The 12,817-nt window shown below is 59.6% G+C and overlaps 2 protein-coding genes and 1 pseudogene across 14 annotated transcripts in view; all 3 read left to right on the plus strand.

Annotated features, from left to right (window-relative positions):
* The window catches only part of PTGDS (prostaglandin D2 synthase), a 117,858-nt gene extending 115,779 nt beyond the window's left edge, over window positions 1–2,079 (plus strand). For all 11 annotated transcript variants that reach the window (XM_050760356.1, XM_050760357.1, XM_050760361.1 and 8 more), the window contains exons 5-8: window positions 249–365; window positions 484–585; window positions 1,134–1,156; window positions 1,910–2,079. In XM_050760356.1, coding sequence (XP_050616313.1) covers window positions 249–365; window positions 484–585; window positions 1,134–1,156 — 242 coding nt within the window. In that variant the 3' untranslated portion in view covers window positions 1,910–2,079. The remainder of the gene's footprint in view (window positions 1–248; window positions 366–483; window positions 586–1,133; window positions 1,157–1,909) is intronic.
* Window positions 2,080–2,976: 897 nt separating this feature from the next.
* LOC126937092 (uncharacterized) lies at window positions 2,977–5,017 on the plus strand (annotated as a pseudogene). Its single transcript, XR_007719636.1, has one exon. The product of XR_007719636.1 is annotated as an uncharacterized LOC126937092 (transcript).
* Window positions 5,018–10,772: 5,755 nt separating this feature from the next.
* PAXX (PAXX non-homologous end joining factor) lies at window positions 10,773–12,423 on the plus strand. Of its 2 annotated transcripts, none has more exons than XM_050760331.1 (7): window positions 10,773–11,005; window positions 11,083–11,143; window positions 11,368–11,417; window positions 11,495–11,685; window positions 11,785–11,853; window positions 12,020–12,104; window positions 12,206–12,423. In XM_050760331.1, exons 1-7 carry the CDS (start codon window positions 10,887–10,889, stop codon window positions 12,243–12,245), a joined length of 615 nt encoding a protein of 204 aa, XP_050616288.1. In that variant the 5' UTR covers window positions 10,773–10,886; the 3' UTR covers window positions 12,246–12,423. The 2 variants fall into 2 exon arrangements, with proteins under 2 accessions (XP_050616288.1, XP_050616289.1); XM_050760332.1 differs by having other exon boundaries at window positions 12,210–12,423.
* Window positions 12,424–12,817: the final 394 nt, after the last annotated feature.

The following is a 12,817-nucleotide window of genomic DNA, read 5'->3' on the forward strand; positions in this document are numbered from 1 at the left end:
GGTTCTGCGGCTGCACCAGGAATCCTGGTTTTCTGAGCCTGGCTGCCCCAGATTCTGGTTTAGGGACAGAGTTCACAGGCTGTGCAGGTGGGAGCAGGGCACTGACTGGAGAGCAGCCGGGTAGGGGAGCATCCCGGGCCAGCCGAGGGCCTGAGTGCCCCCACAGCCCACAGGTGCACCCCTTCCCTGAAGCAGAGATGAGGTTTGTGGGGCTGAGTCCCCAACAGGGTCGTTTCTTGGGTTCCCAGACTGGGGCAGCACCTACTCTGTGTCAGTGGTGGAGACTGACTACGACCACTACGCCCTGCTGTACAGCCAGGGCAGCAAGGGCCCCGGCGAGGACTTCCGCATGGCCACCCTCTACAGTACGTGCCCGCCGCTGCCGCCCGCACACAGGCATGACCAGAGGGGGCTCCCCAAGACCCAGGGCAGGGCACACACCATCCCCCCGCTGAGGCCAGCTCTGTCTCCACCCTGTCCCAGGCCGAACCCAGACCCCCAGGGCTGAGTTAAAGGAGAAATTTACCGCCTTCTGCAAGGCCCAGGGCTTCACAGAGGATTCCATTGTCTTCCTGCCCCAAACCGGTAAGGGGTCCTAATCTGATGGGTAGAGGATTAAGGTCAGATTAGAGGCAGGCAGGCAGTCTCCTGGCAGGGAGAGGCAGAGGGGAGGAGGGGGCCCCGCCCTGCTCGAGGCCTGGGCCAGGGACAGGGGGGGTGAGTGTTCGAGTCAGAACCTCCCTCCTGCAGCCTCTTCATGAGGAGCCCCCTCCATGGGGGACATGGAGACCAGGCGCCCACTCTGTGCCAGGCCCTAGCAGCTCCCAGAATGTGGGGCTCCAGCCTGGTGGGGAGCATAGGGTAGAGGGTGCCTATGGGGGATACAGGAGGACCAACCATACTGCACTCAGGCATAGCCTCCTGGGGCGGACAGCCTGCTCTCGGCAGAGGTGAAGAAAGACCCTCTCTTTGTTTTGAGGGGCCAGGGGAGAGGTGGGAGGTGATGGGGGGGTCTGTGCAGTTTGGGGGCTCAGTCAAGACGAGCTCTGTATTAGGAGAGGGACAGGAAGCCCAGTGGGAAAATTGGCCTAAGTCTGGGATTCTGACGACAGCCCCGGCTTCTTTCTTGGCAGATAAGTGCATGACGGAACAATAGGTGAGCCACTTCATTCATTCATTCATTCATTCATTCATTCATTCAACACACATCCACCCAACCCACTCTGCGATGGATCAGGGCCCCAGGACAGCCTGGTGCTGCAGACCCATCCTTCCTGATGGCTGCCGTCGTCCAGGGCTGGGCAGGAGACTGGGCAGGGGCTGCCCACACTGACGAGTGTACAGGTGCAAGGCTCGGAAGGAAAACCTGTCCCAGCGGCTGGAATAGGGCTGACCCCTGAAGGCTCACGGTTGGGGGGTGCAGGTGTGAGGCCCCAGGCAGAAAAGGCCAAGGGGTTATACCACAGGGGCCATCTGGCAGCAAGGGCATCTGGCACCTGGGATAGGGGTAAACCAGGGTGGGGGAGATGGGATGGGAGGGGACTGGGGATGAAAGGGGAAGTCCGAAGACGCTGCATGGATGCCGTGGGAGAGCTCAGGGGAGCAGGCTCAGGGCGGATTCACCCACCACCCCCAGGAGGGAGGCATAGGCTGGAGCTGGAGTCCGTGGATCCTGGGGCTGGGAAGGGTGGAGTCCGTGGATCCTGGGGCTGGGAAGGGTGGAGTCTGTAGACCCTGGGGCAGCGGGGATCCGAGCCCCAGCAGTGGATCTTGCTCTCTCAGCGAGGCTCAGCGGGGCTGGGGACAGAGAAAAGTCCCCCTACCCTGCACCTGCTCCATCCGACTGGAGTGGGGGTGGGCTGGGGAAGACTGCAGTCCTCCATCCTCGGCTTTCGGTTGCACCCCCCAGGACTCCCCAGAGCTGAAGCTGGGACCGCAGCCAGCCAGGTGACCCCTGCGATCTGGATGTTTCCGCTCTGTTCCTTCCCCGAGCCCCTGCCCCGGCTCCCCGCCAAAGCACCCCTGCCCCCTCGGGCTTCCTCCTGGCTCTGCGGAATAAACTCCGGAAGCAAGTCTGTAGGTTGGCTCCTGGCTGTCTGTGCCGTCGTCACCAGTCCCGGGCCTGGCCCTGGCCACCTGGACCTCCTGCTCTATAAAACCTCAGCCTGAGGTCAACAGAGGAACAGACCCTCTAGTGTTTGCTCCCAGTGGGGTCTTGAGTCAGGACAGCTAGGAGGGGGTGTCCCTCACTGTCTCCCACACAGCCCAGTCGTGTGACCCTGCCCCACAGCCCCACACGTCCAGCCATACCCCCTCAGCTGCCACTGCCACCAGGCCGGTGCTGAGGTGGGGGGGGTCAGTGACTCATCTAAATCCCTTAGGCAGGTACCCTGCACCCCCAACCCCACCCTGTCACCCCCTCAGCAGGAAAGGCCTGAGGCTCAAGGCCCCAGAGGAGCTTTGGACCTGTTGGGTGTCTTGAGGTGTGGGATTAACACACTGAGATTGGACGGAGATAAGGGTTTCAGGGGACAAAAAAGGAACATTTGTTGGAAACATGCCAGAGCGTCTCCACCCTCCATCAGGACAGACTGACAGAGTGGGCTGGGGACAGGACACCCCACATCCCTTCTGGTTCCCTGGGCACCCCCTGCCCTTTGACCTGGGCCACCAGATCACAGCCTTGTCCACTCGCCAGAGCCCTGGCACCACGGGCACACCATGCCCCACCGGTGCCCTGCCCAACCCTGCTCCCTCCCAGATTCCCACCCAGGCAGCCTTTCTCAGGTACACAATGTGCAAGACTCACTGTGACCTGCCCACCAGGCCCCCCTGAGCAGGCCCTGCAGAGGCGCCAACCTTTCTGAGGGTCAGAGGTGAGGGTGAGCTTCTGGGTGGCCTTCCCGGAGAAGGGGGCTTAGGGCTGTGCCTGAGCTCAAGGTAGTGGGGATCCAACATCCCAGAGGGGCTGCAGAAAGCCAGAGAGGCAGGATGGGGTGAGCTGCAGGCCCCCTAGCCCAGAGGCCCATCAGAACTACCCTCAGCTGCCAGGCATCCGGCCCCACCCCGGAGGAAAGGCAAGGCATGGCTGGGGTTGGGTGGAGGGAGCCAGGCCAGAGCACTGCAGCGTGCAACTCGATCAGAAGCCTGTCACAGTGGGTGCAGTCCCAGGCCAGCGGCCCCCCCGGACACCTTGGGGGCATAAAGCCTACAGAGGAGCCACCTCAGCTCTGTCCTGCTCTTGTGTCCCAAGGAGACGCCATGCCACCTTGCTGCACGATGCTTTGGGCTCTGCTGATCAATTCCCTCCTTGCCCTGCTCTGGGTGTCCCCAGGCCAGGCCCAGGTCCCCATCCAGGCCAACTTTGATGCTAGCCAGGTGCGCCCAGCCCTGTTTCCTCCTCCTCTCCAATGAGTCCTCCCAGCTTTGGCACTGCACCCCAGGTCCCTGTCCACACTCTCTTTGATCCAGGCTCAGCAGGGCTGGGGGCATGGGAAACCCCCCACCACACCTGTTCCATCTGACTGGCGTAGGCGTTGGCTGGGGAAGACTGCAGGCCTCCATCCTAGCTTTTCGGTTGCATCCCCCATCACTCCCCAGGGCCCAAAATTGGGACAAGTTACAGCTGCCTGCCCCTCACTGTCCCCCACCCACCCCACATAGACCTGTGACCTTGCCACAGCCCCACCCATCCAGCCGTACCCCCTGGGTGCCAGCTGCAGACAGGCCGGTGCTGGGCTGGTGGAGGCCAGTTGCTCATCTGCTGAGGCCCCCCTCCCTCAGTTCTGCATCAGGGTGGAGGTGTGTACAGCGGCCCCTGTCCTGGCCAGGAAGCAGCTGTGTCAGGACAGAACGTGGTGGGCTCAGGCCCAGGGCACAGGGGCGGCCTTCCAGCCTTCCCTGCACTTGCCCTGCAGTTCCAGGGCACCTGGTACATGGTCGGGGTGGTGTCAGATGACCAGGACTTCCTGGACTCCAAGGACAGCATGAAGATGCCTGTGGTCTTAGTGACCCCCTTGGAGAACAGTGACCTGGCCCTCAAGTTTGGATATCCCATGTAAGTGACCCCACAAGCCCGTCAGGCTCAGCCTCAGATGAGGCCAGATGAAGGTCCAGAGGGACCACGGTGTCCCCAGCACATCGGGGTCAGACCACGGGTCCTTAAGGGCTCCGTGCTGCAGAGCTCCAGATGGCAGCCACACGGTGTCCAGAGGGACCCAGGCCCTGGAGGAAGCACCGCCTGAGGCCCAGTGTTGAGAAAAGTGTCTGCATGTCTGTGTGTGTGTATTACTGTATGTGGCTGTGTCTGTGTGTGTGTCTATTTCTGCATGTGTGTGTGTGTCTGTGTATCTGTGTGTGTGCATGTGTGTATGTGTGCGTCTTCTGTGTGTCTGTGTCTGGAAGGGGGACCTGGAGACCCTGCATTCTAGACTGTGTGCCCAGGAGCAGGTACTTAATCCCCCACCCCCAGCAGGAGTGTCCCCACCTCTAAAGTCATTCTAAAGTCCCATGTTCTCTAAGGATTGTGAGGGTGAACAAGGGACCCAGGGCTCGGGGGAGGGTGAGACGTTGCCCAGGGCAGTGTTCCCAGGAGGAGATCGCGTTGGGGCAGGTCGGGGGCCTCCGTCCCAAGGAAGGGGGCACCAGGGGGGCGCCTCGGGCCCACTTTCTCTGCAGACCAGTGTGCGGGCGCGCTCTCCCGGGTGAGTAGACCACGGTCACGTGGAGCCGCGGACCATGGGCCCTCCTAGGGGCCTCTACCTTCGGGACAGCTGGGGGCAAGAGCGGGGGTGATGGGGCATCCGGGCGGATCCAAGCGGCAGCAGCCTGGGCAACCGCGGGGCTGCGCGTCGGGAGGGGCGGAGGCAGGGGACGCCCCTCACCTGCTCCTTGTTTTGCGGTGAGGGGTCCAGCCCCTGAGTGCCTGCAGGGGTCAGCTGCTCCGTGCGCCCAGCCCTCCCCAAAGAGCCCCTCTCTCCACACCCTGGCACCAAGCGCAATAAACGCCCTGAGTGCCTGTGGCGCTGTGCATTTCTTGGAGGGAGGGAGGGGTGGCGGGGGCGGCCAGGTACATGGGCGCCCTGGGAAAGGGGCCGGGTCACCCCTTGTTGCCTGTCTGGGCAGGCGTTGGCCCGAGAGGGACCGAGCGTCGGCTCCGCGGCAGGGAGGTTCCTCAGGGCGGGCCCCAGCCCCAGCTCTGGGACTTTTCTACCTCTGCACGGACCCAGACCCCCAGACCGGGGGCGCTGGGAGGGCGGGACACGGACACCACGCAGCGGGCGCCCCAGGCTTCAGCGGACACCGCCACGGGAGGTGGCCTTCAGGGTCCTCCCAAGCGGCTGGCCCGGTCAGTGTCGGCGGCTTCCATCCCCAGGCGGCCCGCCAGGTCACCCAGTTCCCTGGCCCCTGACTCCAGGCTCCAGGTCCCGCCCCACAGGCCTGGCTGTTCCAGAGACCAACGAAGCACCCCCAGCCCTGACCCAGGGCCTGCCCATGGAGAGTGGAGGGCGAGGACAGGAGGCGCTGCATAAAACTCTGCCCTGCCTTGAGTCTATGTAGGACAGTGTTGTCTTTTACAGATAAGTCTAGAAGAATTTGAAGGAAAATAGCCTACTCGCTGTAATGTACCTAGTTCAGCAAAATAATAATAAAAATAGTAATAATACTGGTTGCAAATTTGTCAACATTTTGATAGTTGTTTAATCTGGGTGATGGGTCTACGGGGCGCAGTATGCTATGATTTCTGCTTCTCAGTTGGTCAGAATTTTTTTTTTTTTTTTTTGAGATGGAGTCTTGCTCTGTCTCCCAAGCTGGAGTGCAGTGGTGCGATCTCGGCTCACTGCAACCTCCACCTTCCAGGTTCAAGTGATTCTCCTGTCTCAGCCTCCCAAGTAGGTGGGATTACAGGTGACCACCACCATGCCCAGCTATAATTTTTGTATTCTTAGTAGAGACGGGGTTTTGCCATGTTGGCCAGGCTGGTCTCAAACTCCTGACCTCAAGTGATCCACTCACCTTGGCTTCCCAAAGTGCTGGGATTACAGGCGTGAGCCACCAGGCCCAGCTCAGAAAATTTTTTATTAAAAAACACCACTTGGGCTGGGCGCAGTGGCTCACACCTGTAATCCCAGCACTTTGGGAGACCGAGGCAGGAAGATCACGAAGTCAGGAGATCGAGACCATCCTGACTAACACGATGAAACCCCGTCTCTGCTAAAAATACAAAAAACTAGCCAGGCGAGGTGGCGAGCGCCTGTAGTCTCAGCTACTCGGGAGGCTGGGGCAGGAGAATGGCGTGAACCCGGGAGGTAGAGCTTGCAGTGAGCTGAGGTCACGCCACTGCACTCCAGCCTGGGCGACAGAGCGAGACTCCGTCTCAAAAACAAAAACAAACACAAACAAACAAACAAACAAAAAAAACAGAAAACACCATTCGGCCGAGCACAGTGGCTCTGCATCCCCCCTGCATCCCCAGGAAGATTCCGAGCCGGGCAATGCAGGTTGCTCTCCACAGCCTCAGGGATGCCCTTTCCTTCCTTCCACGGTGGGGCAGCCTCTGGGGGTGGCTGTGGGTCCAGTTGTGGTCAGCCCCCAATGCCTTGCAGTTCAGCCCTGGATGCATCGAGTCCCTCGCCTCCCACGCTTAGCCTGTTCTCCACCCAGAAGCCCAGGGGATGGATTCACAAGATGGGTCAGATCAGGCCCCGCTGCTCGACACCCCACAGTGGGTCCCATCGCACTGAGTAAAGGCCTAAGTCTTGATGGTGGCCAGCAAGGTCTTTTCTTTTAGGCTTTCCTCTGACCCACCATCCACACCTCTCCCTCCACCCTGCTGCCAGCACCTTACGTGTCTCAGGGCCTTTGCCCAGGTCACCCCTGCCCAGACCGCCCTTCTCCCGGAGCCACTCAGCCCACTCACTTCCGTCTCTGAAGTCTTGCTCAAATACCTCCCTTGGTTCTTGACCTCTGCTACCCCAAACCTTGACTGGCCCCCACTCCCCTAGTCGTTCTCTGTACTTTTTGCTCCTCTTTTCGGCCCAGCTTCCAGGTGCTCTATGCCTTGGGTGCCAGGTCAGCTCTTTCCCTCCGCTGTTCTGCTTCCGTCACCAACTCCAAGTGTGTGTGTGCGGACTTCGTAGTCCCTCCCCTTCTGTTTGCAAAGCTCCACTAACCTTGTATCTCATACACTGTATTAATGTATCCTGCGTTAAAAAAAATTGCTCCCACGACCGGGTGCAGTGGCTCACGCCTGTAATCCCAGCACTTTGGGAGACCAAGGCGGGCGGATCACCTCAGGTCGGGAGTTCGAGACCAGCCTTCCCAATATGGAGAAACCACGTCTCTACTACAAAATACAAAAATTAGCCAGGTGTGGTGGTGGGCATCTGTAGTCCCAGCTACTCAGGAGGCTGAGACAGGAGAATCGTTTGAACCCGGGAGACAGAGGTTGTGGTGAGCTGAGATAGCACCACTGCACTCTAGCCTGGGCAACAAGAGCAAAACTCCATCTCAAAAAAAAAAAAAAAAAGTATTGCAGAGAAGGACGTGGAAGCCAATGCAAAAGTTGCCAGTAGCTGAAGCTGGCCCGATGTGAGCCACGAAACAGGACATGACACTAGGGTGTGAGCCAAAGCGTAAAATAAACACCTGAGGTCCACACAGACCCAGCCTGAGGCTAGTTAAATGAAGGTTTTGTAGTTTTCTTGTCATGTTTTGTAACTAATCTTTGTTTCTGGTCTTGTGTTAGTTCTTACGGCTGCCACAAATTATCACAAACTTGTAGCTTGAAGCCAGAGTCCAAAATCAGTTTACTAAGGTCAAGGTATCGGCCGGGCTGTGCTCCCTCTGAGGGCTCAAGGGGAGAATCCCTCCTTGCCTCTTCTAGCTTCTTTGTCTTCTCTTTTGTTGTCGTTGTGGTTGTTGTTGAGACAGAGGCTTGCTCTGATGTCCAGGCCAGAGTACTATGGCACAATCATCTCACTGAAGCCTTGAACTCCTGGGCTCAAGCAGTCCTCCTGCCTCAGCCTCCTAAGTAGCTGGGACTACAGGCATGCATCACTATGCCTGGCTAATGTTTTCTTTTTAGAGATGGGTCTTGCTGTCTTGCCCAGGCTGGCCTTGAACTCCTGGCCTCAAGCAATCCTCTCACTCTAACCTCCCAAAGCACTGGGATTACAGGCATGAGCCACCGAGCCTGGCCTCTTCTGGCTTCTGATAGCAGCCTGTAATCCTTGGCTTGTGGCTGCATTGCTCCAGTTCCTTCCTCCATGCCACACTGCCTTCTTTTCTGTCTCAAGGCTTCCTCTGCCTGAATTTTATAAGGCCCTTGAGATGGCACTGAGGGCCTCCCTGGGTAATCCAGGATAATTGCCCCATCTCAAGGGCACATCTGCAAAGACGCCTTTCTTTTCTTTCCTTTTTTTGGTGGGGGGAGGGGGACAGGATCTCACTCTATTGCCCAGGCTGGAATGTAGTGCCCAGCCTTTCCCATAAACAATAGTATTCACAGGTCCCAAGGATTAGGGCCTGATACCTGGGGCCTACTACAGCCAGCATCTCAGAGTTCACATGACAAAGGATAGGCCTCCCAATCCTCTCCGAACCTGCCCCACCCCAGTCATCTTGGGGATGAATCTCCCCGTTCCTCTCTTCCCAAATGCCGGGGCCATCCTTGATCATTCTTTGCCTCCTCCTCTCTTCACCTCCACTCCGAGCTCATGGTCCACCCCTCTCCCCCACCTCTGCAGCCTCCCGTCCTCTCTCCTCACAGCACAGAATACGGACTTCACACACATAAGTCAGACATGCCACTTCCCATCCACCCATGCTTAAACCTCCAACAGCCGCCACTCCCCCTTCATTCATTCATTCACAATGTTTATTCATTGTCTGTACGTGCCAGGCATTGTGTAAGTGCTGAAAAGACAGATACACAGACAGAAATCCCTGTCCTCATGGACCTCCTGGGGTGATGGACAATAGGCAGGATAAATAAGTGTACTGGTCACTTACTGCAGAGTGATAGGTTACCCCAAATGCAGCTGCTTAACCCAGCAGGAGTGCATTATCTCCTAGTGTCAGCAGGGCAGGACTCTGGGCTTCTGGCACAAAGTTTCAGGAGGCTGTGGTCAAGCTGCCGGCCGATGATGTGGTCTCATAGTAAGGCTCAGCTGGGGCGTCAGCTTCCCAGCTCCCTTGCTGGCCATCGGCATCCCCTTAGGGCTGCCTCTTGTCACACCCAGCAATTCAAGAGCAATTTTGTCCTATTCTGGTTGCCAGAAGCAAGTTGTTAATTAAGTCCAGCCCAAGGGGAGGGGAGTGCAGAAAGGTCTAAACCCAGGAGGGTATAACAGGGGGCTAACTGCCAGAATAAAGCAAGCCAAAGTGTACTTTCTACAGTGAGAAGGGTGAAAAATAAGAAAACGACAGGAGAGCGGGACGTGAGAGCTGGGCAGCGTGCTGAAATGTCAGAACAACACCAGGGAAGGTCTCGCTGAAGTGACTTTTGAGTAAAGACCCGAAGGAAGCATGTGAATCTGGGGAAAGGGTGTGCCAGGCAGAAACAGCAGCATGTGCAGAGACCCAGGGTGCAGGAGCCAGGACTGGGAGTGAACTGGGAGGCAGGAGGAGGTGAGGCAGGCTTGCTGTGGGAGCACTCCCATACAGAAGCATAGCCTACAATGCCACTGACCCTCCCCACAGCACCATGCTGCCAACCTGGCCTTCTTGCCAAGCCTTGAACAGAACTGTTGTTTATGTGGCCAGGCCTCTGCGTGGGATCTCCCTGTCCCTGGTGGGAGCCATCCTCTTCCTCCTGTCCTCATAGCACCCGCTGCAGTTTCTCCTGGCGCCTGGCCCTGCCTGAGAGTGTGGTGTCTCCTATTGGATCCTACAAGCTCCAGGGAGTCAGAGACCTTGTCTGTTGATTGATGTCCAGGCCTAGGACAACAGGCACGTAGGAGGAGCTGGAGTAATACCATGGGCAGGACAGAGAGCACAGAAGTCTTCTTCCCTGGGGATCGCTCTGTACTGTGACTTCTTTTTTCGTTTGTTTGAGACGGAGTCTCACTCTGTTACCCAGGCTGGAGTGCAGTGGCGCGATCTCAGCTCACTGCAACCTCCACTTCCCTGGTTCAAGCAATTCCTCTGCCTCACAGGCGTGCACCACCACACCCGGCTAATTTTTATGTGTTTTTAGTAGAGAGCGGGTTTCACCATGTTGGCCAGACTGGTCTCGAACTCCTGAACTCTGGCAATCTGCTCGCCTTGGCCTCCCAAAGTGCTGGGATTACAGGCGTGAGTCACCTTGCCGGGCCAACCATAACTTCTCACAATTAGGGTTAGGAAGCTTCCCGTTGGTGTGTGAAGACGATGGGAGGGCGGGGCTCCAGGATGTGCCCACAGCGCCACGGAGGGAACCCGGACTCGGGTGGACGTGGAGCCAGGGCGGGGGCGGGAGGGGGCGAGGTTCGAGTGGGGCTGCTCGCGGGCGCGAGGGCCAGAGCCCAGGATCCCGCCGCGAAACCCATGCCCGGCGAGGTCAGCGCTAGGGGCAGGGCCTCTGGATCCCTGACCGAGGACGCCCTGCTCCGGCCCGCCCCACGCACTAAACCCGGCCTCTAGTCGCCTGAAGCCGGCGCGGGTACAGGGTCTTCCGGGCCCGGCCTGTGCCTTTAGCTCCGCCCCTAACCCAACCCCCTAACCCCGCCTCCACCTAAAGACCCCGCCCCCAGTCAGACTCCGCCCCGCGCAAGCTCCCTAAGCCCGCGACTGGCCTGCACCCGGCTCCGGAAGCCGTTCTTCCGCGCAGGAGCCCTGGGCCCGCAGAGCCCCGCCCTTCCCGGCGCCCTAGCCCTGCCCCGCCGGGTTCCCGGTCTCCGGGCGCCATGGATCCGCTGTCGCCGGCGCTCTGCACGCTGCCGCCGGGCCCCGAGCCGCCCCGCTTCGTGTGCTACTGCGAAGGGGAGGGAAGCGGGGAGGGGGACCGCGGCGGCTTCAACCTCTAGTGAGTGGGGTTCCGCGGGGAGGTAGGGGTGCGGGGAGCTCCGCGGGCGGCCCCGCCTGACAGGCCCTCTCCCCCAGCGTGACCGACGCCGCGGAGCTTTGGAGCACCTGCTTCACGCCGGACAGCCTGGCGGCCCTCGTGGGTAACTGGGCGGGTCACACCCCTCCCTGCAGTCCAGATCGTGTATGGGGCGACCGACATCTGGGATTCCCCAGAAGGCTCTGACACCCTCTGCCCGCCCTGTAGCTGTAGTCCTCACATTGGCTAGGGGTCCCAAGTGGCTCTGGGGTCGGGCAGGTTTCGGGTGCTCCCAGTGGATCTCGGGTTCCAGGCAGCTGGTGACAAGCACCTGTGCTCTCTAGAAAGCCCGTTTTGGTCTGAGTGCGGCTGAGGACATCACCCCCCGGTTCAGGTGAGACCCAAGCAGGGAGGAAGGTGGGTGGGGAGGAGGAGGGTCTGTCACAGCTCTCAGCACCTCTCCTCTTCCAGGGCAGCCTGTGAGCAGCAAGCTGTGGCTCTGACCCTGCAGGAGGACAGAGCATCCCTGACCCTTTCAGGGGGCCCCTCGGCACTGGCCTTTGACCTCTCCAAGGTACCAGGCCCAGAGGCAGCCTCCAGACTGCAGGCGCTGACACTGGGCCTGGCAAAACGCGTGTGGAGCCTGGAGCGGCGACTGGCAGGTAGTATTGGGGGTGGGCACCTCATACCTTCACTGGGGTCCCCTGCTCTTGCCCCCACTCCTGGCACTGAGTGGGGTTCCCATGGGCTTTCCTCCCCAGCTGCAGAAGAGACAGCTGCCAGCCCCAGGAAGAGTCCCCGGCCTGCAGGGCCTCAGCTCTTCTTACCAGGTAAGGCACGTATGCCTGTGACTCAAGTAGGGCTGTGTGCTTTAATCTGGAACTCAGTTTCCCCTGAATAAGCCTCATGCTCCAGAGAGAATGCCTGCCTATTCAGAGAAGGTTGTGGCTGGGATGCTGCCAGGTTCAGGAGCCTCCCCATCCTGTTTTCCCACAGACCCAGATCCCCAGAGAGGTGGCCCTGGACCTGGGGTCAGGAGGCGGTGTCCAGGAGAGTCGCTTATCAACCCTGGGTTCAAGAGGTACCCGCCCACCGGCCCCTTCCTGCACCCAGGGTCCAACCCTGGACCCCACCCCTTTCTCCACACCATAGTGCCATAGTAACACCCCTCTTCCTTCTCAGTAAGAAACCAGCTGGTGGCGTGGACTTTGATGAAATCTGAAGGTACAGCACAAGTGTGGCCCCACGGGGAGTCTGCCTGTGAGGGGACAGGCAGTCTTCGAGGCCCTCATCAGAGACCCCCCCCCCCACACCACCACCTCCACCTGCCTGTCCTGGGCCAGGACTAAGGCGTCTCCTCAAGTTCCTTCCCTGTCAAATAAACCGCTCCCTCTGTTGGAGGCTCTGGTGGGGCTCTGACTCCTGGCACTGGCCTGGGAAGGGATCAGGGAATGCCCCTGGGCCTGCACTCTGGGTGTGGGGCCACAGGATGTGAACAGATGCTGCAGCATCTCAGTTCCCTGGAGACTTCCTTGCTGGGCCGGAGGGAGGTGAGCACTCTCAGACCATCCAGCTATTCCATCCCTGCCAGCCCAGGAGCTGAGAGGGGCCCAGCCAGGCAGGGCCAGGGCTCCCCAAGGCTTAGAACTTTGTTCCCACCCTCCCAGGCCGCACCCAGGCAGGGCACGGAGCCCCGTAGGAGGATGCACACAGGAGAAGGCCTGTGCAGACCCTGAGATGCTGTGGAAGTGCCCTGCGGGGAGGGGAGTGCCTGCCCCCGGACAGGATTGAGGA

The sequence above is a fragment of the Macaca thibetana genome, chromosome 15, assembly GCF_024542745.1.
Source record: "Macaca thibetana thibetana isolate TM-01 chromosome 15, ASM2454274v1, whole genome shotgun sequence".
In the NCBI taxonomy this organism is placed as follows: domain Eukaryota; kingdom Metazoa; phylum Chordata; class Mammalia; order Primates; family Cercopithecidae; genus Macaca; species Macaca thibetana.

Excerpts from the sequence above, each read along its gene's own strand:
- PAXX (XM_050760332.1), top strand. The coding sequence starts at position 10,887 with ATGGATCCGCTGTCGCCGGCGCTCTGCACGCTGCCGCCGGGCCCCGAG. Across the intron at positions 11,418-11,494 it reads GACATCACCCCCCGGTTCAG|GGCAGCCTGTGAGCAGCAAG; the intron begins GTGAGACCCAAG and ends CTCCTCTTCCAG. Across the intron at positions 11,686-11,784 it reads CCTGGAGCGGCGACTGGCAG|CTGCAGAAGAGACAGCTGCC; the intron begins GTAGTATTGGGG and ends TTTCCTCCCCAG.